This window comes from Gopherus flavomarginatus, chromosome 16, assembly GCF_025201925.1.
Source record: "Gopherus flavomarginatus isolate rGopFla2 chromosome 16, rGopFla2.mat.asm, whole genome shotgun sequence".
Taxonomy (NCBI): domain Eukaryota; kingdom Metazoa; phylum Chordata; order Testudines; family Testudinidae; genus Gopherus; species Gopherus flavomarginatus.
The window spans coordinates 6,700,926-6,724,861 of NC_066632.1; the positions used below are offsets into that span (position 1 = coordinate 6,700,926).

At 55.5% G+C, this 23,936-nt stretch overlaps 2 protein-coding genes across 8 annotated transcripts in view; both read left to right on the forward strand.

Moving 5' to 3' along the window:
• The first annotated feature begins 4,332 nt into the window (after nucleotides 1–4,332).
• The window catches only part of LOC127035280 (adhesion G protein-coupled receptor E3-like), a 37,738-nt gene continuing 18,134 nt past the window's right edge, over nucleotides 4,333–23,936 (forward strand). For 6 of the 7 annotated variants that reach the window (XM_050924976.1, XM_050924978.1, XM_050924977.1 and 3 more), the window contains exons 1-4: nucleotides 4,333–4,395; nucleotides 5,984–6,040; nucleotides 7,219–7,356; nucleotides 12,478–12,633. In XM_050924976.1, the coding sequence (XP_050780933.1) occupies nucleotides 4,365–4,395; nucleotides 5,984–6,040; nucleotides 7,219–7,356; nucleotides 12,478–12,633 (382 nt within the window). In that variant the 5' untranslated portion in view covers nucleotides 4,333–4,364. The remainder of the gene's footprint in view (nucleotides 4,396–5,983; nucleotides 6,041–7,218; nucleotides 7,357–12,477; nucleotides 12,634–23,936) is intronic. The other variant, XM_050924981.1, reaches the window with a different exon arrangement.
• On the forward strand, nucleotides 7,750–11,817 carry LOC127035283 (uncharacterized protein K02A2.6-like). Its single transcript, XM_050924987.1, has 2 exons — nucleotides 7,750–7,761; nucleotides 7,864–11,817. The coding sequence occupies exon 2, from the start codon at nucleotides 8,445–8,447 to the stop codon at nucleotides 9,591–9,593; it is 1,149 nt and encodes a 382-aa protein (XP_050780944.1). The 5' UTR covers nucleotides 7,750–7,761; nucleotides 7,864–8,444; the 3' UTR covers nucleotides 9,594–11,817.

The following is a 23,936-nucleotide window of genomic DNA, read 5'->3' on the forward strand; positions in this document are numbered from 1 at the left end:
GCACATCTGTGACACTGATTGGACCAGAGCTATTCCTCTAGGAGGAGCCACAAGAAAAGGGGACCTGGTAAGACCCACACATGAGAGTGATCATAGGAGGAGGAGCTTGCGTATATTTCTTTGCCTCTCTTCACCTTGAGCTTATGGACACCAGGATGGGAAGACTGGAAAGCCCCAAGTCCTGACGAGTCACTCCCTTGAAGAACTTGCCATATGGGACCATCAACAAGGACCATCTGTAGGGAATCAGGGCCTGCAGCAGAGCCAGTCTCCAGGCAACCTAACGAGCTCAGGTAGCCTGTACCAAGCTGACTGATTGGTGGGAAGGGTCAGCAGAGAGGCTCTTAAGCCCAGCAGTGGCAGTTCAGTAGCTGCTTAAAGCTTTAGCCCACAGCTATGGTAGCTCCAGCCTTGGTCCAGCCCTGCTCCTGCCTTGTCTCTCTCCAGGTAACCTGGTTTTGACCCTCAGCTCCGATTCCTCATCTCCAGCTTCGGCTCCGACCCCGATTCTGACCCTGGGTTCTGACTCCTGGCTCCTGCCCCTGGCTCTGACCCTTGGTGCTGGCATTTGGCCCTGGCTCTGACCCGCAGCTCTGGTTCTTGGCTGCAGGTCCTGCTCTGACCATTAGACCTGAGCACCCGCTCTCTGACACCATTAAGCACGGATAGTCATTAGCTGCCTCTTCCACCTTCTTCCTGTGTTAACCCTGTTACTACGGCACCACCTGGAACAGGACTGATGTTCTGTCTGCGTCTCCAAGACGACAGCTGCAGACAAGAGCTAAGGTCACAGCTGAGACTTGGACATCACCAACTCACGCATAGGGAGCCACATTGTGAGCTGGATGAAGATCTGTTCTTCTGTTTGTTTCTGATAGGAAGAGCTACTGCTCAGAATGTGACTTCGGCATTACAGCTGCACCACCTTAGATGCTGCTTACAGCAAGACTTATTAACAACCCCAGGACACTGACATCTCTGACCATTATGTTAGCAACCAGCCACTCAGTATGGGCATCTCTTCAGTTTTACTGAATGCAGGATTTAAAAGGTCAGTTGTGAACAGATACTTCACACTGGTTAATTTTAATGAGAGGGAAGGAACACTGGCCAGAATAGGGAAATAATAGATAAAGAATATTTACTAAGTTAGATCTATGCAACTCTGCAGGGCCAGATGAAATTCACCCTAGAGTACTTAAGAAACTAGCTGAAGCATTGTCTGAACCATTAGCGATAATCTTCCAGAACTCATAGAGGGTGAATGAGGTTCATAACAAGGGCAAACTTCAAAAAAAAAGGGTTCTCAGGGAAGTAAAGACCAGACAGGCTATCTTCAATACCCAGAAAGATACTGGAAAAAATGGTGAATCTACCAATTTATTAAAAGCTAGAGGATAATAGGTGATAAGTAAGAACCAACATGGATTTGTCAAGAACAAGCAGAGGCGGCTCTAGGCACAAGCAAAGCAAGCACCTGCTTGGGGCAGCCCATTTGCAGGGGCGGCAGGGAAGCTGAGAACCAACAGGGGGCTCTGTAGTTCCTTGGTTAGCTCCCTGCCTATAGAGCCAGCCCTGGAGCAGGGAAAGAACTACATTTCCCAGCATTCCCTTGGCCACTACCAACTGGAAAGGAAGGAGGGGGACCTCATGTGGCAGCGTGCTGTGAGTGCTGTGAATGGTGGGGAGACCGTACTTTAACATTCAGAAAACAGGACGCTCCACGGGGAGGGAAGCCCCACCCTGCCACCATCCACTCCCTCCGACTGCCTCCCCCAGAAATCCCAACCCATCCAACTCCCCTCCCCAACTCCCTGTCCCCTCCCGGGACCCCTGCCTCTAACTGCCCCCCAGGACCCCACCCCCTATCTAAGCACCGCTGGTCCTTGTCCTCTGATTGCCCCCTCCCAGGACCCCTGCCCCTAACTGCCTCTTGGGACCCCAGCCCCTACCTAAACCTCCCTTCTCCTTGTCCCCAACTGCCCCCTCCTAAGACCCCTCCCCAACTTCTCCCTTAGGACCTCACCCCCTACCTGTCCTCTGACAAACCCCTGGGACTCCCATGCCTATCCAACTGCTGCCTGTCCCCTGAGTGCCCCCCCGAACCCCTTACCCATCTAACCCCCCCTTCTCCCTGCCCCTGACTGCCCCACCAAACCTCCACCCCATCCAAGCTCCCCTGCTCCCTATCCCTTGACTGCCCCCCCGGAACCCCCTACCCCTTCTCCAACCCCCCAGCCCCCTTACCGTGCCATTCAGACCAGCTTGTCTGGCTCAGCGCCATGCCAGAGACACTGCTGCATACATGCTGCCGTGCTCCCCTGCGGAGCCCACAGCACCCCCCTCCGCCCCCACCCAAGCACCTCCCTTCCAGATTTGAACACCTCAAAATTCAGGAGTGCTCAGGCTCAGTTTGGGCAGCTGTTACTTCATTTCTCCCAAATCAGATATACTGATCCACTGTAACATGCTGTAGAAAAACTAGGATAAAATTAAGCATGAAATGCTTCTCGGTAGTTATTAGGACTGGAATTGCTATTTTCAACACCCATTGCCTTTTTTTGTTTGTTTATTTGTTGAAAAGGAAGACAGTAATCTTGCATTGGCAAATTCTCCATAGAAACAAAGAGTGGAACAAAAAAATAATAAAGACACCTCAACTTTTCCTCATTTATGTAGGACAGTCTTATAATATGCAGCCTGATATCCTCCAATCACACAAGCTGAAAATTGTTCCACTTTACTGCAGTTCTGTAACCATATGGGACCCAATCCTGTTTGTGTTCTGTGCACATCCAAAATTCCTGCTGAATGACCCGCCCTGGGAGCAAGTTACCAGTGACCCAGGGCTGTGGCGGAAGGAGGGTGCAGGTATGGGGCGGGGGAGAGCCCAGGGCTGGGGTGGCAGGAGGTGTGTGTGGCGGGTAATGGTGGGGGGGGAGGGGAAAGCCCAGGGCTGTGGCGGCAGCGGGGTGCGGGGAGGGTACTGGTGGGGGGGAAAGGGGGAGAGCCCAGGGCTGGGGTGGCAGGAGGTGTGTGTGGCGGGTAATGGTGGAGGGGGAGGGGAAAGCCCAGCGCTGGGGTGGCAGGGGGCGGGGAGAGCCCAGGACTGGGGCAACAGAGGAGTGCGGGGGGGAGCCCAGGGCTGGGACAGGAGGCAGCCAAAAAGTTTTTTGCTTGGGGCTGCAAAAAACCTAGAGCCGGCCCTGAGAACAAGTCCTGACAAACAAACATAATATCCTTCTTTGACTGGGTACCATGTCTAGTGGATTGTGGGGGAAGAGGCTGACATGATGTATCTTGAATTTAGTAGGTCTTTCAACACAGTCCCACATGACATTTTCCTACTCAAACTAAGGAAATATGAACTAGATGAAACTACCATAAGGAAGGTGCAAAGCTAATTGGAAGTCATTACTTGCAGGGGAGGGATGGGGACTCACTGGCTCGGCAGCAACACTGCAGAAAAGGGTATAAGTTTTCTGGTGGACCACAAATGGAATGTGAGTCTGCAGTGTGATGCTATTGAAAACAGGCAAATGTCTGGTGACTATTCTCCTCTATTCGGCGCGAGAGAACCATGTCCAGGTTTGGGTGCTGCAATTCAAGAAAGATGAGGACAAATTGTACAGAGTCCAGAGGAGAGCAACAGAAATGATCAGAGGTTTAGAAAACATGACCTGTGAGGAAAGGTTGAAAGATTGGCCATGTTCTGTCCAGAGATGAGAGGCTGAGGGGGGACATGATAACAATCTGCAAATATGCAAAAGGTTGTTATAAAAAGGACTGTGATCAATTGGTGCCCATGTCCACCAAGGGTAGGAGAAGAAGGAATTGCCTTAGTGAGCAGCAAGGGAGATTTAGGTTAGATATTAAGAAAAACTTTAGTCTAAAGATGGTTCAGCACAGAAACAGGTAATCTAGGGAGGCTGTGGAACCCCTGTTATTGGGGTTTTAAGAACAGGTTGGACAAACACCGGCCAGGGATGGTCTAGGTGCACGTGGTCCTGCCTCAGCACATGGGGATGGACAGTTTGACCTCCTGAGTTCCCTTCAACTCCCCATTTCTGTGATTCTGTGAAGTGGTGCTAGGCCCTCTGCACTGTGGTCAGTTTTCCCCATAGGTACTCAGGAAAGTAAATGCTTATGGGGCTGGGAGAAGTGGTAGGGCAGAAGGAAGGAGAGCAGGGTGTGCTGAGAAGACAGTGCTTTCCTGTGTGCACAGTGCAGTGCTGTGAGTTGATACAATATAATGCAACAGGACATGAGTCGACTTGGCTTCCTGTCTAATTTCTCCAAGATAAGGAGGCTGCAGAGTTCAAAATCCTCAGATCTCAACCTGCCCTGACAGTGTCTGAGCCACCATGGGAACCCGAGGTGACGTGTATCCATTGGGTGAGTGGAACAAAGTCCATGGGCTGAACATGGGTGGAGCTAGGAGAGTCTAGGGGGCCCACAGGTCTGTCTGCACTGGGGCTGGAAGGTGAATGTTCCAGCTCGAGAAGACATAGTTGCACTAGCTCTCATCTAGCTAGAAATAGAAGTGTCACCGTGGAGGCAGGAGGAACTGGCCACCCTGAGTGCATACCTGCGGTCTTCGACGGGGTTGTAGTCAGGGCAAGTAGCCTCTCTCGGTACTTTCTCAACCCTGGCCACACGTCAATTTTTGTCATGCCAGCTGGGTCAGAGTGCACCTGGGTATATCTCCTCGAGCTAGAATTTACCCCTAGGCATACGCTACATTGGTGTAACGTGCAATTTCCTCTGCTCCCTCCAATGCTCACGTTGCACCAACTGAGATTCCATCCAGACTCACTGAAACACCCTTAGATTTACTGGGCCAGTTTCCTGGGGCTGGCTGAGATGGGCTTATCTGAGATGGGCTTACTATGAGACCAGAGCGTGGAGAGGTCAAAGATGGTGTCAGGCTGAATCCCCACTCTGGCACCTCGAGTGCAGGAGTGGGGCTCGCCAGGATTTTAAAAATTAATACTGGCCGCTCCAGGCTTGTATTACACCCTCAAGGTTACAGGTTTTTCTCTGATCTTGGCTTGGTAAACGCTGTCACCGCCCAAATGCAAAAAAAACCCTTTGAACTTAGGAAGGAGAACTTGGGAATTCCTCCCTGTGGGGTACCCTCAAGCCCTTTCACTTCCCTTTGGGGAAGAGCTTGTGGGCTCTGGGCACATCCCGGCATAATGGGCAGGGCCGGATTTCCGATTAGGCACAGGAGGCACGTGCCGAGGGATGCCATATTCTATGGGGCACCTAAAAATTCAAATTTTGCTGCTCCTGGGTCCCAGCAGGTAGGGCTGGCTGAGGGGGAGACAGCCCCACACACCCCTGCTGCTGGAGCGCTCCTCCCTCTGCCCGGCAGACAGTGTCACCTCCCGGGGGCCAGTGAGTGCAGGCCGGGGAGCAGGTCTTGGGAGAGTGGGTCTCAGGGGGAGTTCATGGGGCAGCTCTGGGCAGAAGGGGTGGGGGGCACTGGGCGGAGGGGCGCTGGGCAGCAGGGCACCTAAAAGTAAAAAGTGGCAGGGCTCTACGACTGCCCATGGTGGTTAAGAGCTTATGGGCAGCAGAGGAATCCTTCAGTTCCCGGCTACTTCCAGGCGTCAGGGCCCCCGGAGCTCCAAGCCAGAGGGGACGACCACTGAGCACCTGTGCCTGGGGAACCCTAAGTATAAATCCTGCCCTGACAATGGGGGCTCCTGATCTTTGTTGCTCATACACACAATAAAAGACTCAGTTTCCCTGCCCAAAAGTCCAGTTCCCAACTGAAACCAGTTAAAAATATGACCAGGGATCCCAGCTGGGGCTGATTTCCCAGCGCAGCAGGTTTCTGCGTTTTTAATTCCACCATTGGCAGGACCCTGACTGGCCATTGGCCCGGGATTGGCAGGACTGGGGCGGCTGGGGGCGTGTGCAGCTGAGTGGCGGTTACCATCTGCCCATGGTGCCTTACCCTGTCTCTGCCTTCCAGGGCTCTGCATCGCCCTGTGCCTGTGGGGCACCGTGGCCCAGAATCATGGCGTACAAGGTAAGGCCGACTCCTCCTGGCTAACCTTCCCCAGTGCTCCCAGTTGCCAGGGGTCACCAGCCTCCGCCCCCTCTGGTCTCTTTCCCTTGTGGGAGGAGAGCAGAGTCAGGGGTCGGGCGAGCCGGGAGCAGCCCCTTGGCATGGGCGTCTTGGGGTGGGTTTATAGAGCATGGTGAGTGCGTGCAGGAGAGAGGAGAAGGCCCCTGTGTAGCCCTCCCTTTCCTTCCCAGCCCCATGGCCAGTAGAGAATAGACACTGGGGCCCAGGGCTCTACACTGGGGGCTGGAGTGTGGGGCAGATCCCCTTTGTAGCCAAGGGCCATGTTACTGACCAGCCCAGATCAAACCCCTGATGGTGAAGATGTTAGAAGTGGCATTTGTAGGTGCCCCCCCCCCCAAAATTGGGCTGGCCTGAACCCTGGGACCCACGTGCCCAGCTGAGGGAGTGTTTCGGATCAGGACTCTGAGCTCTGAGCCCAGCTCTGTCGTGAATCCCAAGATGGGATTCGGGCAAATTCCCATTGACCCACTGGGGTCCCCCAGTGCTGCACCCTCCCTGCTCCGTCTGCTCCCATCCTAAGCCCTGCAGCGGGCTAAGCTGTGCTGGGATCCTTCCCCTCATGCTGGTCAGAGGGATGGATCCCAGCAGAGCCCCAAACACCAGGCAGCTAAAGGATTCAGGAGCCCCTATGGGCAGGTCACAATCTGGGTCATGGGAGGCAGCTCAGGATCCAAACTAGCCTCATGCCCAATTCCGCTCTCAGCCAATCCAGAGCAGAACTAGGCAGGAATTTCCCAAGGAACCATTTTTTGCCAGAAAATGCTGATTCAGTTCAGAGGAATGTTTGGTTTTACTTGGGAAAAAATTGTGTGGGCAAGGGGTGGGGGAGGGTGGAATAATTTTCAAAACAAAAAAAATCCAGTTTTCCAGTTTGAAGCGAGGTTTCAGTTTGAAATTGATGCCGAGAGTAACAACGAGAACAACAAAAAGGAAAAAAAATGGGTGAGATCAAAAACGTTTTACTTGAACCGACACCTGACTCCAGCGGCTCTGCCTGTCTGTGACAAAAATCAGCAAATGAGGCGTGTGAAAGGAGTCGATATCACTGTGGGCGGGGGGGGAGGAAGGGGAGCTGCTCTGTACTGACTGACCCTGCCCAACTGTTCCCGCCCCTGCAGGTACCACTGAGGACTGTAACAGCCATATGCTGTGCCCAGAAAACGCCAAGTGTGTGAACAACACACACTGCACCTGCCTGGATGGATACCAGTCACATGGGAATCGCTTCTTCACCGACCCAACAGAGACCTGTGACGGTATGAGGCTCCCACGTTGTCCTGCGGGAGCAGGGACAGAGCAGGGCAGTAAGGGCTGGAGCAGCCAACTCCCCTGACTCCAGGGCCTGTTGGGGGTGCTCAGCCTGGCTGGGGAATGAGGGGGGCAGCAGCACAGGTGAGGGCCCCTGTTGTGTATTTGGTTGTCATGGTAATAGAATCTTGTGTTGCTATGGCACCTGAGACGGATTATTAGGGGATAGCCCAGCCTGTTTGGCTGGCTGTTGGTTAGTTCTGTGGTAGCAATAAATGGCTGCTCCAAAGTTTACAGCTCTCTGTGTCTCCAGTGATTTCTTCCTAAAGTTGCTGCCCCCAAGGATATAACAACGTGGCGACGAGGATGGGATCTCTGTGCTGCCCCAGCAACAGAAGGAAGTAGAAGTTAAGGTACAAAAACAAACACACCTTGTTTGCTACTGGAAGGGGGTGAGAACTGGCTTGTTTGCACTGACTGTGAAACTGAAACTAAAACCATGGCTACACTTACAGGTTCCACAAAAGAGACCAGAAAGGAGACGAAACAGTTGTACGATTTGTAGCAACTTTGAGAAAGCTGGCGGAACACTGTGAATTTAAGGAGATATTAAATGAGGTTAGTGTGTGGCCTGCACAGTAAAGCTATACGGAAACACCTATTGACAGAGGCCCAGCTTACCTTACAGAAGGCCATTGATATTGCTGTCTCCATGGAACTGGCTACAAAGGAGGCACAAGCCATCAATGCATCCCCTAGGGTGCATAAGGTATCACAAGAACCTACCCACAAAACTCTGGGGAGTCAGGAATGTTACCACTGTGGTAAGCCAGGTCATCGTGCATCAGAATGCTGGTGTATGGACCCTGTGTGTTGATACTGTGGCAAAAAGGGACACATTGAGTGTGCCTGTAAACAAAAGAAAAAAAGGCCTGTGGTCTGGCCGACCAAAAAGGGAAATCTGCATACCCTAGAGCAGACCCAGGATGACCAAGGAGATACCTCCTCACAAGAAGAGCCACTCCACGTTTTGTCTTTGGCAGTGGGCTCACATGAATACTGGGTAACCCCGCTGTTGGACGGCAAACCTATACGCATGGAACTGGATACCAGTACAGCCCTCTCACTGGTCTTAGAGACTGTGTATAAAGAAAAGCTACAGCATCTTCCACTTAAAGCAACAAAAACAGTGCTGAAGACATATACGGGAGAAGCTGTGCCCATGTTGGGCACTACTGATGTTAAGGTGGAGCTCAATGGACAGGCTGCTAAATTGCCACTGTTTGTGGTGAGAGGTAATTACCCAGCCTTAATGGGTAGGTCTTGGCTTAGGAAGATCCAGCTGAATTGGGCAGAAGTGCACCAAGTGACTAAAGAAGAAACCGGTCTGACCACTATACTAAGGAAACATGCTGCTGTTTTTGGAGAGGATCTGGGAAGTATGAAGGGAATCACTGTGACACTGAACGTTAAACCTGACAGTCCACCAAAATATCTGAAAGCCAGAACTGTGCCATATGCCATCAGGCCGAAAGTCAAAGCAGACCTGGAGCTCCTGGTCACAAATGGAGTCCTAATACCAGTTACTCACAGCCCATGGGCAACTCCTATTGTTCCAATAGTGAAGAAAGATGGCTCCCTCCGGATTTCTGGTGATTTTAAAGACACTGTCAACCCAGTGTTATGTGCAGAGCAATACCCGCTTCCCCGCATCAATGACCTCTTTGCAGGCCTGGCTGGGGGACAAAAGTTCAGTAAGATTGATCTGAGTCAAGCACATTTACAGATGCACATTGATGAAAAGTCCCAAGAGCTGTTGACTATTGTGACGCATAAGGGGCTTTATCGATACTGTCACCTACCCTTCAGAATAACATCTGCTCCCACCCTGTTCCAGAGGGCTATGGACCAGATCTTGTGTGGCTTGCCAGGAGTGCAGTGTTATCTGGATGATATCCTGGTCACTGGAAGGAATGAGGAGGATCACCTAAGGAATTTAGAGGCTACCCTACAAAGACTGGAAGAGTATGGACTGCGAGTCCGCAAAGACAAGTGTGAATTCTTCCAGCCCTCTGTTGAATATTTGGGACACATCACTGATGCTACAGGTCTTCGTAAGGCCCCTGCCAAGGCTAAGGCTATTGTGGAGGCTCTCCCTCCTGGAAATGTTAGCCAGCTTCACTCGTTTCTAGGACTATTGAACTATTATGGAAAGTTTATCTCACAGTTAGCCACACTGCTATAACCACGTCATGAACTCCTTGGGCAGAACAAGGCCTGGAAGTGGACTGAAGCCTGTAATGTTGCATTTAACAAAGCTAAGGGAGCATTGCTAAATTCTTAAGTTCTGACGCACTGTGATCCGTCCTTACCCCTACAGTTGGCCTGCAATGCATCTCCTTATGGAGTGGGAGCAGTCGTATCACACATTAATGCCTTCAGGAGAAGAGAGACCTATTGCTTTTGCTTCACGCACTCTAAGCAAAGCAGAAACTAACTATGCCCAAATCGAACGTGAGGCATTGGGAATCGCTTTTGGAATTCGGAAGTTTCATCAGTACCTGTTTGGATGGAAGTTTACTCTTCTCACTGACCATCGATCCCTGACTTCAATTTTTGGACCCCACACAGGCATTCCTCCATTAGCCGCTAGTCGTATGCAATGGTAGGCGTTGCTGCTTTCCGCGCACACATATGAAATCAAATATAGGAAATCCACTCTGTACGGCAATGCGCATGATCTCTCAAGGCTGCCGTTGCCCATCAACCGTCGAGATATTGCCCAGAAGAAAATCTTTTACTTTGAACAAGTAGAGAATACATCTATCACCGCTATTCAGGTAAAGGACGCAACTCGAGTTGACCCAATATTGTCCCAAGTTATGGACCTGGTGATGCATGGAACATCTCGGCGAACCTTTCTGGTCTCACCTGACCTTGTTACCTACATGTCCAGGAGGACGGAGTTATCAATCCAATCTGGTTGTTTGTTGCAGGGAGACGTATCATTATCCCACCACCACTGAGATCACAGATGTTAAAACAGCTCCATTCCGGTCACTCTGGAATAGTGCGCATGAAGGAAATTGCATAATGCTATTTTTGGTGGCCTGGGTTGGACAGTGCTATTGAAGAGAAGGCAAGAGCTTGTATGTCATGTTAGGGTGGGTGTGAGGAATGCACCCCAGTGGGCACCCCTACATCTATGGGACTGGCCTGAAAAGCTGTGGCAACGTATTCACGTTGACTTCGCTGGCCCCCTTGAAGGAAGCATGTTCTTGGTGGTGGTAGATGCCTATTCTAAATGGCCAGAAGTATCTATAATGCAGTCCACTACTGCACAGAGTACTATCCAAAAACTACGAGTACTCTTTAGTCGTTTCGGTCTGCCAGAACAACTTGTGAGTGACAACGGACCGCAGTTCATCTCTCAGGAGTTTCAGAAGTGTATGAAGGCAAATGGGATACATCACATCACTTCAGCACCGTATCATCCATCCACTAATGGATTAGCTGAAAGATTTGTGCAGACAGTGAAATAAGCTTTGAAATCGGTAAGGGGACAATTATTCATTCAAAAGCATCTGGACACCTTCTTACTATCCTACAGAAACACACCTCATGCTACAACCAAGGCATCCCCGGCCTTTCTAATGATGAGACGACAGCTGCGCACTTGCTTTGATCTGCTGAAACCTTCTGAACCCCGACAAATTGTGCAACGTCAGCAACAAGATCAAATCATCAGGCGTGCACCCAGAGCAAAAGACCAAATCTTTAGCCCGGTACAGCTGGTTTTGGCTCGGAATTATACTTCTAGAGCTAAATGGGTCCCTGCCATTGTCATACCTCAAATGGGACCTGTTTCCTACAGCGTCTGGACTGCAGAGGATCTCACCTGGCAGCGACATGTAGATCAGCTCCTGCCAGGTCATACCAGTCCTCAGGACACATCATCAGTTGAGTTGCCTGACTTCACTACCTCCGGCGAGACATCGAATCAAGAGTCACCTGTTCTTGACTTTTCCCCTCCATTACTGCTAGCGGCAGAGATACCTCTCTGCCCGGCACGAGCTGATACCCCATCCTCACCCCTTCGCCCTACGAACCCTGAGCCCATTGTCAGGCCTGTGCCCAAGACACTCTCGGGTGAAACAACACCAGAAGTCCGCCATAATCCACCTAGAGACAGAAAGTCTCCTCGTCGGCTGGATCTTTAGCTAGGGCGAACCCGGTTATGGGGCAAAATAATCTTCGGGGTTTAGCCAGGAATGGAGGCAGTCTACCCTCCTTCTCTAGTTAGTGTTTGTTTTATTTTGGAGACATTCTTATTAAGGGGGGAGGAATATGTTGTGTATTTGTTTGTCATGGTAAAAGAATCTTGTGTTGCTATGGCAACTGAGTCGGATTATTAGGGGATAGCCCAGCCTGTTTGGCTGGCTGTTGGTTAGTTCTGTGGTAGCAATAAATGGCTGCTCTAAGGTTTACAGCTCTCTGTGTCTCCAGTGATTTCTTCCTAAAGTTGCTGCCCCCAAGGATATAACAGCCGCCTTCCTGGAGATCAAACCGGGGGCCTCCAGAGTGAGCAGCAGGAGCCGCTGCAGTAGGAGCCAGGAGTGTTGGGCTCTGTGAATTGGGCACAGGGTGGGGGGGCCCATCACACTGACCCATCTGAATCCCAGCCTGGGCCCTAATCAACCCCTGGGTGTGCAGGGGTAGAGGGGCCCCATGGCAGCAGAATGAGGCAGCCCTGGCTATTCCTCCGCCGCCGCCACGCAAGGATCCAAGGAGGGAGAGGGCAGAGGAGAGGCAGCTTCTAACCTCTCATCAACACAAAGGGATCCTGGACCCCCAGGGGAAGTCTCCCCACGCTCCACTCACATGGGGAATCTGGGTGTTTGTGGGGCTGAACCCCCCCGTACTTGGGACAGAAGGCTCAGGAGGGGTGTGGGGGGCTGTTTCTGACATTCCAGCAGCAGAAATGGGTAACTGAGAATCAGGGCCTTAATCACTAACCGTTCAGGGCCCCGGTCACCTGGGTCCCATCACCCAGCTCAGTGCGGGTGGGGAGTGATACCGGGAACGTCTCCCTACCAGGGCTGTACAGAGCATCCCCTCTTGCATTACAGATATTAACGAGTGTCTGGGGTCGAACCCACCAAACTGCAGCCTCAACGCAAACTGCAACAACGTGCCTGGGAGTTTCTACTGCACCTGCAGGGATGGCTACGAGCCCAGCTATGGGAAAGCCAACTTCACGCACACGAGTGAGAACAGCTGCCAGGGTGAGCTCTCCCCTGCCCCCAACGCACCCTGCTCAGTCCTCCAGTCTCTGTCTCCCCCCCCCCCCATAGACACACCCCTGGGCTCATGCCAGGCCTGGTGCTGCGCCAGAGGTTGCTGCCGGCTTCAGCAAAGTCACCTGATCCACTCACTGGGGCTGTGATCAGCTGTGACCGTCAACTGCTGCCCCAGCATGTGGGGGCCAGGCTCTCCCCTGCCTCGGTGTTTGGATTGGGAATAAACCTCTAGGTTTGCACAAGCAGCAAAGAATCCTGTGGCACCTTATAGACTAACAGACGTTTTGGAGCATGAGCTTTCGTGGGTGAATACCCACTTCCTCAGATGCATGTAATGGAAATTTCCAGGGGCAGGTATATATATGCTAGCAAGCAAGCTAGAGATAACAAGGTCAGTTCAATCAGGGAGGATGAGGCCCTGTTCTAGCAGTTGAGGTGTGAAAACCAAGAGAGGTTTGCACAGAGGCTCCAGGGAGATGAGTGGGGCCCTTGCTGCCCCCAGCACACAGAATCCAGGCTGCTGGTGCCCCTGAGCCTGGGAAGGGGCCTTGTGTATAGTCCACATACAGCACAGTGCGCTCTGCCCCCTATGGGCCTGGGGAGCAGGGAATAGCCCCAGCGCAGGGCACCCCGGCCATGCCCCAAATCTGCCCCCTCCCTCAGGGCTGGGAGCAGAGCCTTTTCCAGCCCCACACTGACAGGGAGCCTCCTGGATGGGAGGGTGTTTCCCTAGGGGGCCATTATGCCCCCTTAGGCAGCCAGGGCGGCCTGACCGGAGAAGGGGCCGGGGCGTTCCAGGCCCTTGTTTGCGACATTCAGCCAGTAGTTAGAGCTTGTATCAAGTCCCAGCCGGCCGTTCCCATGGAAACCGCCCTTTACACCCCCATTTGGGGGGGCAGAGCACCGGGCCCGTAGCACTGGGAGAACTCAGGAGCCCATTGGTCCAAATGCCTCCCCCGGTGGAGACCTCGCCCAGCCGTTCCTGCGCCAGCCCCAGGCTGTGTGGGATAACCCCAGCCAGTGTCCTGGGGTGGGTCTAGGCACAAGAAGAAATCAGCGTCGCAGGTATCTCAGCCAGCATCCCGGGGATTGTGCGGGGATAGCTGGTATCGGGAGCCGTGTGGAGAATCCCTAGAGCTTGCCCCCGGGGGAACTGATCGCGATCGCTGTTCTCTTTGGAAGAGCACTGATTAGTCCAGACCAGAGTGTCTGGATGGGGAGCGATTCCACAGAAGCTGTTACCATCAATATCCCCATGTATATACGCCCCTAGAGATGCCCTGCAACTCGGAGCGAGTTTGGAAGCCATGGGACACCTGTGTGCCTGAGGGAGGGGAGAGCTCTGGCCGCAGCACCGAAAACCCAGCGCATGGCACTTCTCCAGCAGACAGGGCTGGGGACAGCACTTTGGAGCAGTGGCTGTCCTGTGGCTGGTTGTGTGTACAGCACCTGGCACCACGGGGCCCCAGCTGCGGCGCTACCCACTGTAAACATCCCAATGGGACCAGGACGGGATGAATAAGGACGCTGGAAACTCCGTTCCCATCCCACATGGACTCTGGGAAGCCTTCGGGAGCGGAACCCGATTGTATGTCGTTTCCGGAATAAGCAGGTTCTTCTTCGAGTGATTGCTCACATCCATTCCAGTTAGGTGTGCGCGCCGCGCGTGCACGTTCGTCGGAAACTTTTTACCCTAGCAACTCCAGTGGGCCGGCAGGTCGCCCCCTGGAGTGGCGCCGCCATGGCGCCCAATATATATCCCTGCCGGCCCACCCGCTCCTCAGTTCCTTCTTACCGCCGTGTCGGTCGTTGGAACTGTGGAGCGCGGCATAGCTGTCCTCCACGTCCCTAGCTCTCCTTGTTTTTCTATCGTTATCTCTATTGTAGTTGTTAATTAGACTGTTAAGTTAGATAGTAGTAGTTAAGTGTTAAGTAGTTGTAAATAGTTTTTCTTCTTCGAGTGATTGCTCATATCCATTCCAGTTAGGTGTGTGCGCCGCGCGTGCACATTCGTCGGAAAACTTTTACCCTAGCAACTCGGTGGGCCGGCAGGTCGCCCCCTAGAGTGGCGCCATCATGGCGCTTGATATATATCCCTGCCGGCCCACCCGCTCCTCAGTTCCTTCTTACCGCCCGTGTCGGTCGTTGGAACAGTGGAGCGCGGCTTAGCTGACCTCCACTTCCCTAGCTACTCGTAGTTCTCGTATATAGTTATACAGTTATAATTCCTTTATATATATATTTGTATAGTTATACGTTTTTTCTCTGCTAACATAGTTAGATTGATAATTGTTAGCGGGGTTCAGGAAGTAGCCCCTTCCATGAACCCGGTGCCGGAGCCCATGCACGGCTCACCGGGTTTTAAAATGGGCTCGGCCTGCCAGAAGCCGATGCCGAAGGGAGATCCACACGACTCCTGTTTGAAGTGCCTCAGGGAATCACTTGACAGCTAAGTACCCCATTTGCAAGGCTTTTAAGCCGAGAACAAAAAGGAGCGGGACTTTCACTTACCCCTCCACCTTGGGCGCCGAGCGATGATCAAGCGGCTGGCAGAAGCGCCTCCTCGGCACCGGACTCCGCCGGTACTGCCAAGGCCTTTCGGCACCGGCCGTCGCCGGCACCGAAGTCGACTCGGCACCGCTCCCTTCCTCCGAGGTTGAGAGAGCCTACAATTCCTGCTGGTGCCTGACGGCTCCCCGGCACATGCCGTGGTAGAGCCCCCTGCTCCTGCTGCTTCCGTGCCACCTGCATCGCAGCCAGAGAGCTCGCCTAAGTCGGATGGCCCGGCACCGACACCTGCAGAGGCACCGATGTCATCGGCACCGTCGATTCCAGTCCCCCAGGGCCATTGAATCCGGTGCCTAACAGCTCCCCGGCACGCGCCGTGGTAGAGCTTACTGCTCCTGCTGCTTCCGTGCCGACTGCACCGCAGCCAGAGAGCTCGTCTAAGTCGGATCGCCCGGCACCGACACCTGCTGAGGCACCAACGACGTCGGCACCGTCGATCCCGGTCGCACAAGGGCCGTAGAATCCGGTGCCTGACGGCTCCCCGGCACGCGCCGTGGTTGAGCTACTGCTCCTGCTGCTTCCGTGCCATCGGCACCGCAGCCAGAGAGCTCGTCTAAGTCGGATCGCCTGGCACCAACACCTGCTGCGGCACCGACGACGTCGGCACCGTCGATCCCAGTCCCACAAGGGCCGTAGAATCCGGTGCCTGACGGCTCCCCGGCACGCGCCGTGGTTGAGCTTCTGCTCCTGCTGCTTCCGTGCCAACGGCACCGCAGCCAGAGAGCTCGTCTAGTCGGATCGCCTGGCACCAGCACCTGCTGCGGCACCGACGACGTCGGCACCGTCGATCCCGGTCCCACAAGGGCCGTAGAATCCGGTGCCTGACGGCTCCCCGGCACGCGCCGTGGTTGAGCTATTGCTCCTGCTGCTTCCGTGCCAACGGCACCGCAGCCAGAGAGCTCGTCTCAGTCGGATCGCCCCGCACCGACACTTGCTGCGACACCGACGACGTCGGCACCGTCGATCCCGGTCCCATAAAGGCCGTAGAATCCGGTGCCTGACGGCTCCCCGGCACGCGCCGTGGTTGAGCTACTGCTCCTGCTGCTTCCGTGCCAACGGCGCCGCAGCCAGCTCGTCTAAGTCGGATTGCCCGGCACCGACACCTCTGAGGCACCGACAACGTCGGCACCGTCGATTCCAGTCCCACAAGGGCCCTGGAATCCGGTGCCTGACGGCTCCCCGGCGCGCGCCGTGGTTGAGCTTATTGCTCCTGCTGCTTCCGTGCCGACGGCACCGCAGCCACACAGCTCATCTAACTCGGATCGCCCGGCACTGACGCCCACCGAAGCTCTGACGACCTCGGTACCGTCGATCCCGGTCCCATGAGGGCCTTCGAATCCGGTGCCTGACAGCTCCCCAGTATGCACTGTGGTTGAGCCTGCTGTTCCCTCCATGCTGGAGGCATTACCAACGGCGAGGGATCTCATTGCCATGACAGAGTCGATGCTGCCTGACCCCGGCACCGCCGGTGCGGGTAATACAGTCTCTTCATGTGACCATCCTCTGTCAGCACAGCAGAGCGGCACCGTTCATGATCACGGTCCCGCAGACACTCCAGATCCTGTCGGCACGCCCGACACCACTTGCAGTCCCGGTGCTGTTTTCCTCATCGGTACTAGTCGCACTCGCTGCACCGGTCGGTATCCCATTCGCCGACCCGCTATCGGCACCGTTCCGACTCCCGGCACCGCGACAGGTACCTTGACTCCTGTAGCCTCTCCCCGAGCCTCGAGATCTCGGTCGACCTCCAGGCACCATTCTGGTTGCGCGTCTGGATCTCGTTCCAGGTACCAGTACGCATCCCGGTGCCGGCTCCCGGTGCCGAGTTGGGCAAGGTCCGATAGAGTCAGAGACTCTGCCTGTGCCTTCTTTTAGTACCTCCATGGCCATCCGGACACGCATGCGTGTCATCCCACATGCGCAGATCTTATGCTCAGGACCATGATTCTGATATGTTGGCCAGCGGGCGCCAGCCCCGAAACCGGCCAAGAGTTCGCTGCCGTCTTGGAGGATGGGGGAAAAGAAAAAGGTACCCAGAGCATCCCTCCAGGCCTCGTTCGATGCAGCAGACTCTCCAGCCAGGACTCTGGCCTTTGGTGTCGCCATGAGGTGCATCTCATGGCTCCAGGTTTTAAACCTCCGGCCGGAGCTGCAGTATGCCATTCAGGATTTACCCTTTGTGGTAAAGGCCTTTCGCGGCAAAGACAGCCCCAGGCTGCCAAGCCTAATGGACGATAGGGTCCTAATGCGCTCTCTCAGCATGCATTTGCCAGCGACCAAACGCAGGCCTTTCTGCCCCCACCCGCCATACTCTGTGCCTAGCCAGAGACAGGACTTTGGCAAACGGCGAGGCCAAGGCGGTCGCAGACGAACCTTCCAAGGTGCGCCTGAGGGCGGTGTACCAGTCACAGACCGGGATCCCAATCCCGCTTTCTCCTGGTGTGGCCCTAGTTAATTTCAGATCGCTAGATCCTGCGCACGGTGGAGCATAGATACCACCTCTAATTTATTCCAGCCCTGTCCCCGTTCAGGGACCCCTCTCACGAGCAATTCCTCGTACAAGAGGTGCAGACGCCGATGGACGAAAGGGGCAAGGGGTTTTACTCCCGTTATGCCCTAGTTCCCCACTCGAACGCAGGTCTCAGACCTTCCTAGTCCTGCACGGACTCAACCGGTTTAGGATAAGGTTGAAGTTCTGCACGGTATCCCTGGGAACCATTATTCCATCCTTGCCTCCTGGGGGCTACTATGCCGCCCTGGATATGAAGGACGCGTACTTTCGCTACGCCATCTTCCCTCCGCACAGGAGATACCTCCGCCTTCTAGCTGACTGTCAGTACTTAAAACTGGTTTACGGCCATAGTCGCCGCCTACCTTCGCTGATGTCGGATATGCGTTTTTTCCGTATCTGGACGATTCGCTTATCCGAGGAGACTCTGAGACACAAACCACTCAGCGCGTGGGCATCGTCACGGTCTTATTCACAGGTCGAGGCCTGATGATCACTATAGAGCAATCCACTCTGGTTCCCACGCAGAGGTTGGACTTCCTAGGAGCTATCTTGGTCTCCTACCTAGCCGGAGCCTGCTTATCACAACTGCGGTTTTAGGCGATGGCAACAATCATCTGAGGTCTGCAGGCTTTCCCAACGACCTCGGCTCGTACTTGTCTCAGTCTTCTGGGTCCATGGTTGCCCGCAAGTTGGTAACCAAACATGCCAAGCTCCGCCTCCGTCCTTTCCAAGTCCGACTCACCTCGGCGTACCACCCGGACAGGGAGCCAATGGTCATGGTAGTCACCGTTCCCTCGAGCATCTTAGGCTCCCTAGAGTGGTGGCTAACTCCCTCCCTGGTGTGGGCAGGGAGGCGGTTTCCTCCGCCCCAGCCCTCACTGCCCCTGATGACGGACGCATCATCTCTCTGCTCAAGTGCTCACGGTCACCTCCGAGCTTAAGGCCTTTGGTCTTCTCGGGAGCTGGCATTCCACTTCAATGCCCCAAAAATGAGAGTAGTCCGCCTGGCGTACCAGGGGTTCCAGCGGCAGCTGCGAGGCCGTTGTATCTCGGTGTTTACAGCCAACACAGCGGCCATGTGCTTCATAAGTATCCAGGGAGGGACATGGTCCTCCCCCCCACTTTTTTGTCAGGAGGCCATCCATTTCCGGGACTTTTGCATGGCCTACTCGATGGAGCTGGTGACGTCCCTTCTCCCAGGCGTTCGGAACGTCTTGGCGCTTGGACTCAGCAGGTCTTTCCTGTCTTACGAGTGATCACTCTGCCCCATGTGAGGCGTTCTGCTGTCCAGAAGCGGAGATGTTTCCTCACATAGACCTGTTCGCTCACCGAGAGAGCAGAAAATGCCAGATGTTCTGCTCCTTCCAAGGTCTCTCCTCAGGATCGGTCTTGGGCGCATTCCTGATGCCGTGGAAAGGCCAACTCCATTATGCCTTCCCACTGTTCCCACTGGTTCATTAGGTCCTGCTCAAACTCCGCAGGGGCAGAGCGCGCATCATCATGATCACTCCAGAGTGGTCCAGGCAGCACTGATATACCACGTTGCTCGGCCTGTCAATAACAGACCCAATTACCCTGCCACCCCACCCAGACCTCATCACTCAGGGCAACAACAGGCTTCGTCACTCGGACCTGCAGCCTCTTCGCCTCACGGTGTGGCCGCTGCGTAACTGAGCCGGGGTGACAGGAAGCCTTCCACCTGGTCAACGTACCGGGCCAGGTGGAAGCATTTCTTCTACAGCTGCAATACGCTCGATCTTGCTCCTGCTGAGGTCTCGACCCCCTCTATTTGGCCTACCTCTGGCCTTCAGCGGCAGGTCCTGGCAGTATCATCGCTGAGGATACACTCAGCAACCATCTCTACCTTCCAGCCAGGCTAAGGTGGACGTTCCGTGTTCTCATGCTCTATGGGTTCGAGATCCCTCAAGGGCTTGGAGAGCTTGCACCCTCGGGTGCGCCGCCAGCCCCAACCTGGGACCTCAACCTAGTTTTAATCAGACTTATGTCTCCCCCAGTCGAGCCGTTCACGACTGGCCCTCTGATATGCCCGTCTTGGACGACAAACTTTCCTCGTAGCTGTTACATCGGCCAGACGGGTCTCCGAGCTCAGAGCTCTTACGAGGGTTCCGCCGTACACTAGGTTTCACAAAGACAAGGTGCAGTTATGACCGCACCCGGCTTTCCTCCCTAAGGTGGTTTCGGCCTTTCATGTTACCCACAGCTCAACGCAATGGGCACAACCATTGCACTCCTTGGACATCTGTGGAGTGCTCGCATTTATATTGCGCTGCCAGAACCATTTCGTAAGGTGCCCCAGCTCTGTCACGGTAGCGGGCCAAAGGGAGGGCTTGCTTGTTTTCCTCTCAGAGGATCACATCTCGGGTGATGGCAGACTTCCGAACTTGTTATGATTTGGCTCATATTTTCCCCAAGCCACATCATCGTGCAGTTTACCAGGGCTCAGGCTTCATCTGCCGCCTTGCTGGCTCGTGTTCCTACCCACGAGATCTGTCGCGCAGCTCCATTGGTCCTCGGTCCATACCTTTGCTTCGCAGTATGCCCTGGTTCAACAGTCAGGAGATGCTGTAGCCTCTGGCTCAGCAGTTTTCATTCTGCCACATTTCACTCCGACCCCACCGCCTACATAAGGCTTGGGATTCACCTAACTGGAATGGATATGAGCAATCACTCGAAGAAGAAAAGACGGTTACTTACCTTTGTAACTGTTGTTCTTCGAGATGTGTTGCTCATATCCATTCCACACCCGCCCTCCTTCCCCACTGTCGGAGTAGCCGGCAAGAAGGAACTGAGGAGCGGGTGGGCCGGCAGGGATATATATCAAGCGCCATGATGGCGCCACTCTAGGGGGCGACCTGCCGGCCCACCGAGTTGCTAGGGTAAAAGTTTTCCGACGAATGTGCACGCGCGGCGCACACACCTAACTGGAATGGATATGAGCAACACATCTCGAAGAACAACAGTTACAAAGGTAAGTAACCGTCTTTTCGCCGGGGGCTTAGCCCTTCCCGGCACCCGGCACCGGGCTCATGCCTGGTTCGCCGGGCTTCAAGCAGTGTGCGGCCTGCAAGAAGCCTATGCCCACCAGCGACCCCCACGACGCGTGCCTGAAGTGCCTGGGGGAATCGCATAGATCCGACAAGTGCCGCATCTGCAAGGCTTTTAAGCCAAGGACTAAGAAGGAGAGGGATCAAAGGCTCCGGACTCTCCTCATGGAGGCGGCACTTGACCCGGCGGCTTCGCAGGCCGTGATCTCGGCGCCGGCACCGGATCGCACCGGCACCGAGAAGACTCCCCGGCACCGACCTTCTCCGGCACCGGGGACAGAGCCTAGGCCGTCGAAGTCCATTACTCCGGCCAGGCACACCCGAGTGGAGCGCCCGGCCTCAGCATCGGCCGCGGCGCCGCCGGCACCGTCGACTCCGGGCCCGGCGGGTCCGTCGAGTCCGGTGCCGCCAAGCTCCCCCATGACATCTGGGGTCGAGATAGTGGTGCCATCTACACCAGAGACCTTCGCCTCGGCACGGGACCTCATAGCCATGACCGAGCCCACTCAGCTACCACCCCCGGTACCTCCGGTGCGGGTCGTGTCCAGAGGCAAGCCTATGATGTCGGCACCGTCCCGGGACTCTCGTTCTCGCTCCAGGTCCCGACGTCACGGTCGCTCCAGATCCCGCCGCCGCTCGCAGTCCCGGCACCGCTCCCCTCAGCGGTACCGGTCGCACTCGCGGCGCCGGTCGACACCGAGACGATCGCGGTCAGACTCCAGCCGTCGTTACCGGCACCGCGAGTCCAGGAGCCGATCCAGACGTTCGCCGCACCGGTCGACCTCCCGGCGCCGAGCTGGTGGCAGGTCCCGGTCCCGGTCGACCTCCCGGTACCGAACCGGTGGCAGGTCCCGATCCCGGCACCGAAGCGGCGCCCGGTACCGATCCAGATCCCGGCACCGTGGCAGAACTCGGTCCCGCTCCCGGCACCGTTACGACTCCCGGCACCGGTCCCCGGCACCGAGACGATCGCCCGTGCCGGCCCGCGCGGACCCTTACCATCCAGGGTCCGCCCCGCCATGGCCCTCTAGGCAGCCGTCCGTGTCTTCGCTGGCGGACAGTGGGTACGCGCTGGGCACCGACCGGCAGGCGGCGCTGTTCAGCGAGCCTCCACAGCAGGACCCAGCCCCACAGCAATGGGGTTTCTGGACACCCTGGGCATATCATCAGGCCCAGGGCCCCCAACAGCTCCCTGCTAGGCCGGCGACTGCGGAGCGCAGGGCACCTGAGGCCTCGTTGTCTCGCCCCCCTCCCTCCCCGGATGGGGAGGAAGGATCCAAGCACCAGGACTCCACTTTGGCTCCTGAGGCAGAGGCGAGGGCCGAGGGAGACCCCCCTTTAGACACCCTCTTGCCGGGGGTCTCCTCATCTTCTTCCCCTGATGAAGCGGTGGCTGGGACCTCCTCCAACAGCCCCCCCCCCCGCTGGACCTCAGGGCGCACCAGGACCTCCTCCGGCGAGTAGCCCAAAACCTGAGTCTACAAGCCGAGGAGGTCTCGGAGGTAGAGGACCCTATTGTCACCATCCTCTCGGCAGACGCTCCCACCAGGGTCGCCCTGCCGTTCATACGGACCATCCAGGCCAACGCCAACACCATCTGGCAGTCTCCGGCCTCCATTCCTCCCACTGCGAAGGGCGTCGAGAGGAAGTACATGGCTCCTTCTAAGGGCTACGAGTACCTCCACGTACACCCGACTCCGTGTTCCCTGGTGGTCCAATCCGTCAATGATAAAGAGCGTCATGGTCAGGAGGCTCCAGCCCCCAAATCCAGGGAGGCCAGGCGGATGGATCTCCTCGGCCGTAAGGTGTACTCGGCTGGGGCGCTGCAACTCAGGGTCTCCAACCAACAGGCCCTGTTAAGCAGATACGCCTTTAACTCCTGGGTGGCAGCAGACAAATTCAAGGAGCTGTTGCCACAAGATGCTCGTCAGGAGTTTGCGGCCATCTTAGAGGAAGGCAAGAAGGTCGCACGCACGTCCTTACAAGCCTCTCTGGACGCTGCGGATTCGGCTGCCCGTACCCTCGCGTCAGGTGTAACAATGCGTCGCCTCTCCTGGCTGCAGGTTTCCGGCCTTCCGCCGGAGCTCCAGCACACAATACAGGACCTTCCTTTTGAAGGCCAAGGGCTGTTCTCGGATAAGACAGACCCTAGACTCAAGAGTCTAAAAGACAACCGAATCATCATGAGGTCACTGGGGATGCACACTCCAGTGACGCAACGCAGACCCTTCCGGCCGCAGCAACAGCAACAACAGCGCAGGCCGTATCTCCAGTTCCGCCAGCGGCAGGACCTTAACAGGCGCCGCGGCAGGAACGGAAGGCGCAGGCACTCGGGGAACCAAGGGGGCCAAAACCAAGGCTCCTCTAAGCCCCCGCCTGGTCCCAAGCCTTCATTTTGAAGGTGCGCCCGAGGGCGCAGTAACAGTTTCCCCATTGGATCCTTTCCCCCCGTTTTCCAACCGCCTTTCTTTTTTCCTCCCGGCGTGGTCCCTAATAACATCAGACCGCTGGGTCTTACGCACGGTGCAGTCGGGATACCGCCTGCAGTTTGTTTCATTTCCTCCTCCCCGCCCCCCTTCCTCGTCCCTCTTCAGGGACCCCTCTCACGAGCAATTCCTTCGGCAGGAGGTGCAGACGCTCCTCGGCAAAGGAGCTATAGAGGCGGTGCCGGAGAACGAGAAAGGCAAGGGGTTTTATTCCCGCTACTTTCTGATCCCCAAGGCCAAGGGAGGCCTCAGGCCCATCCTCGACCTGCGAGAGCTCAACAAGTACCTGGTGAAGTTGAAGTTCCGCATGGTTTCCTTGGGGACCATTATCCCATCCCTGGATCCGGGAGACTGGTACGCCGCCCTCGACATGCAGGACGCGTATTTTCACATTGCTATCTGGCCACCCCACAGACGTTTCCTTCGCTTCCTTGTGGGGTCTCTGCATTACCAATTTGCAGTCCTCCCATTTGGCTTGTCCACGGCCCCGAGAGTGTTTACGAAATGCATGGCAGTTGTTGTGGCGCAGCTTCGGCGCAGTCGTATCCACGTGTTCCCGTATCTGGACGATTGGTTGATTCGAGGCACGTCGCACCAACAAGTCTGCAGCCATGTCCGTGTGATCACCGACATGTTCGCCGCTCTGGGCCTCTTGGT

Coding starts and splice junctions, on each gene's coding strand:
- LOC127035283 (XM_050924987.1), top strand. CDS start 8,445: ATGGAACTGGATACCAGTACAGCCCTCTCACTGGTCTTAGAGACTGTG.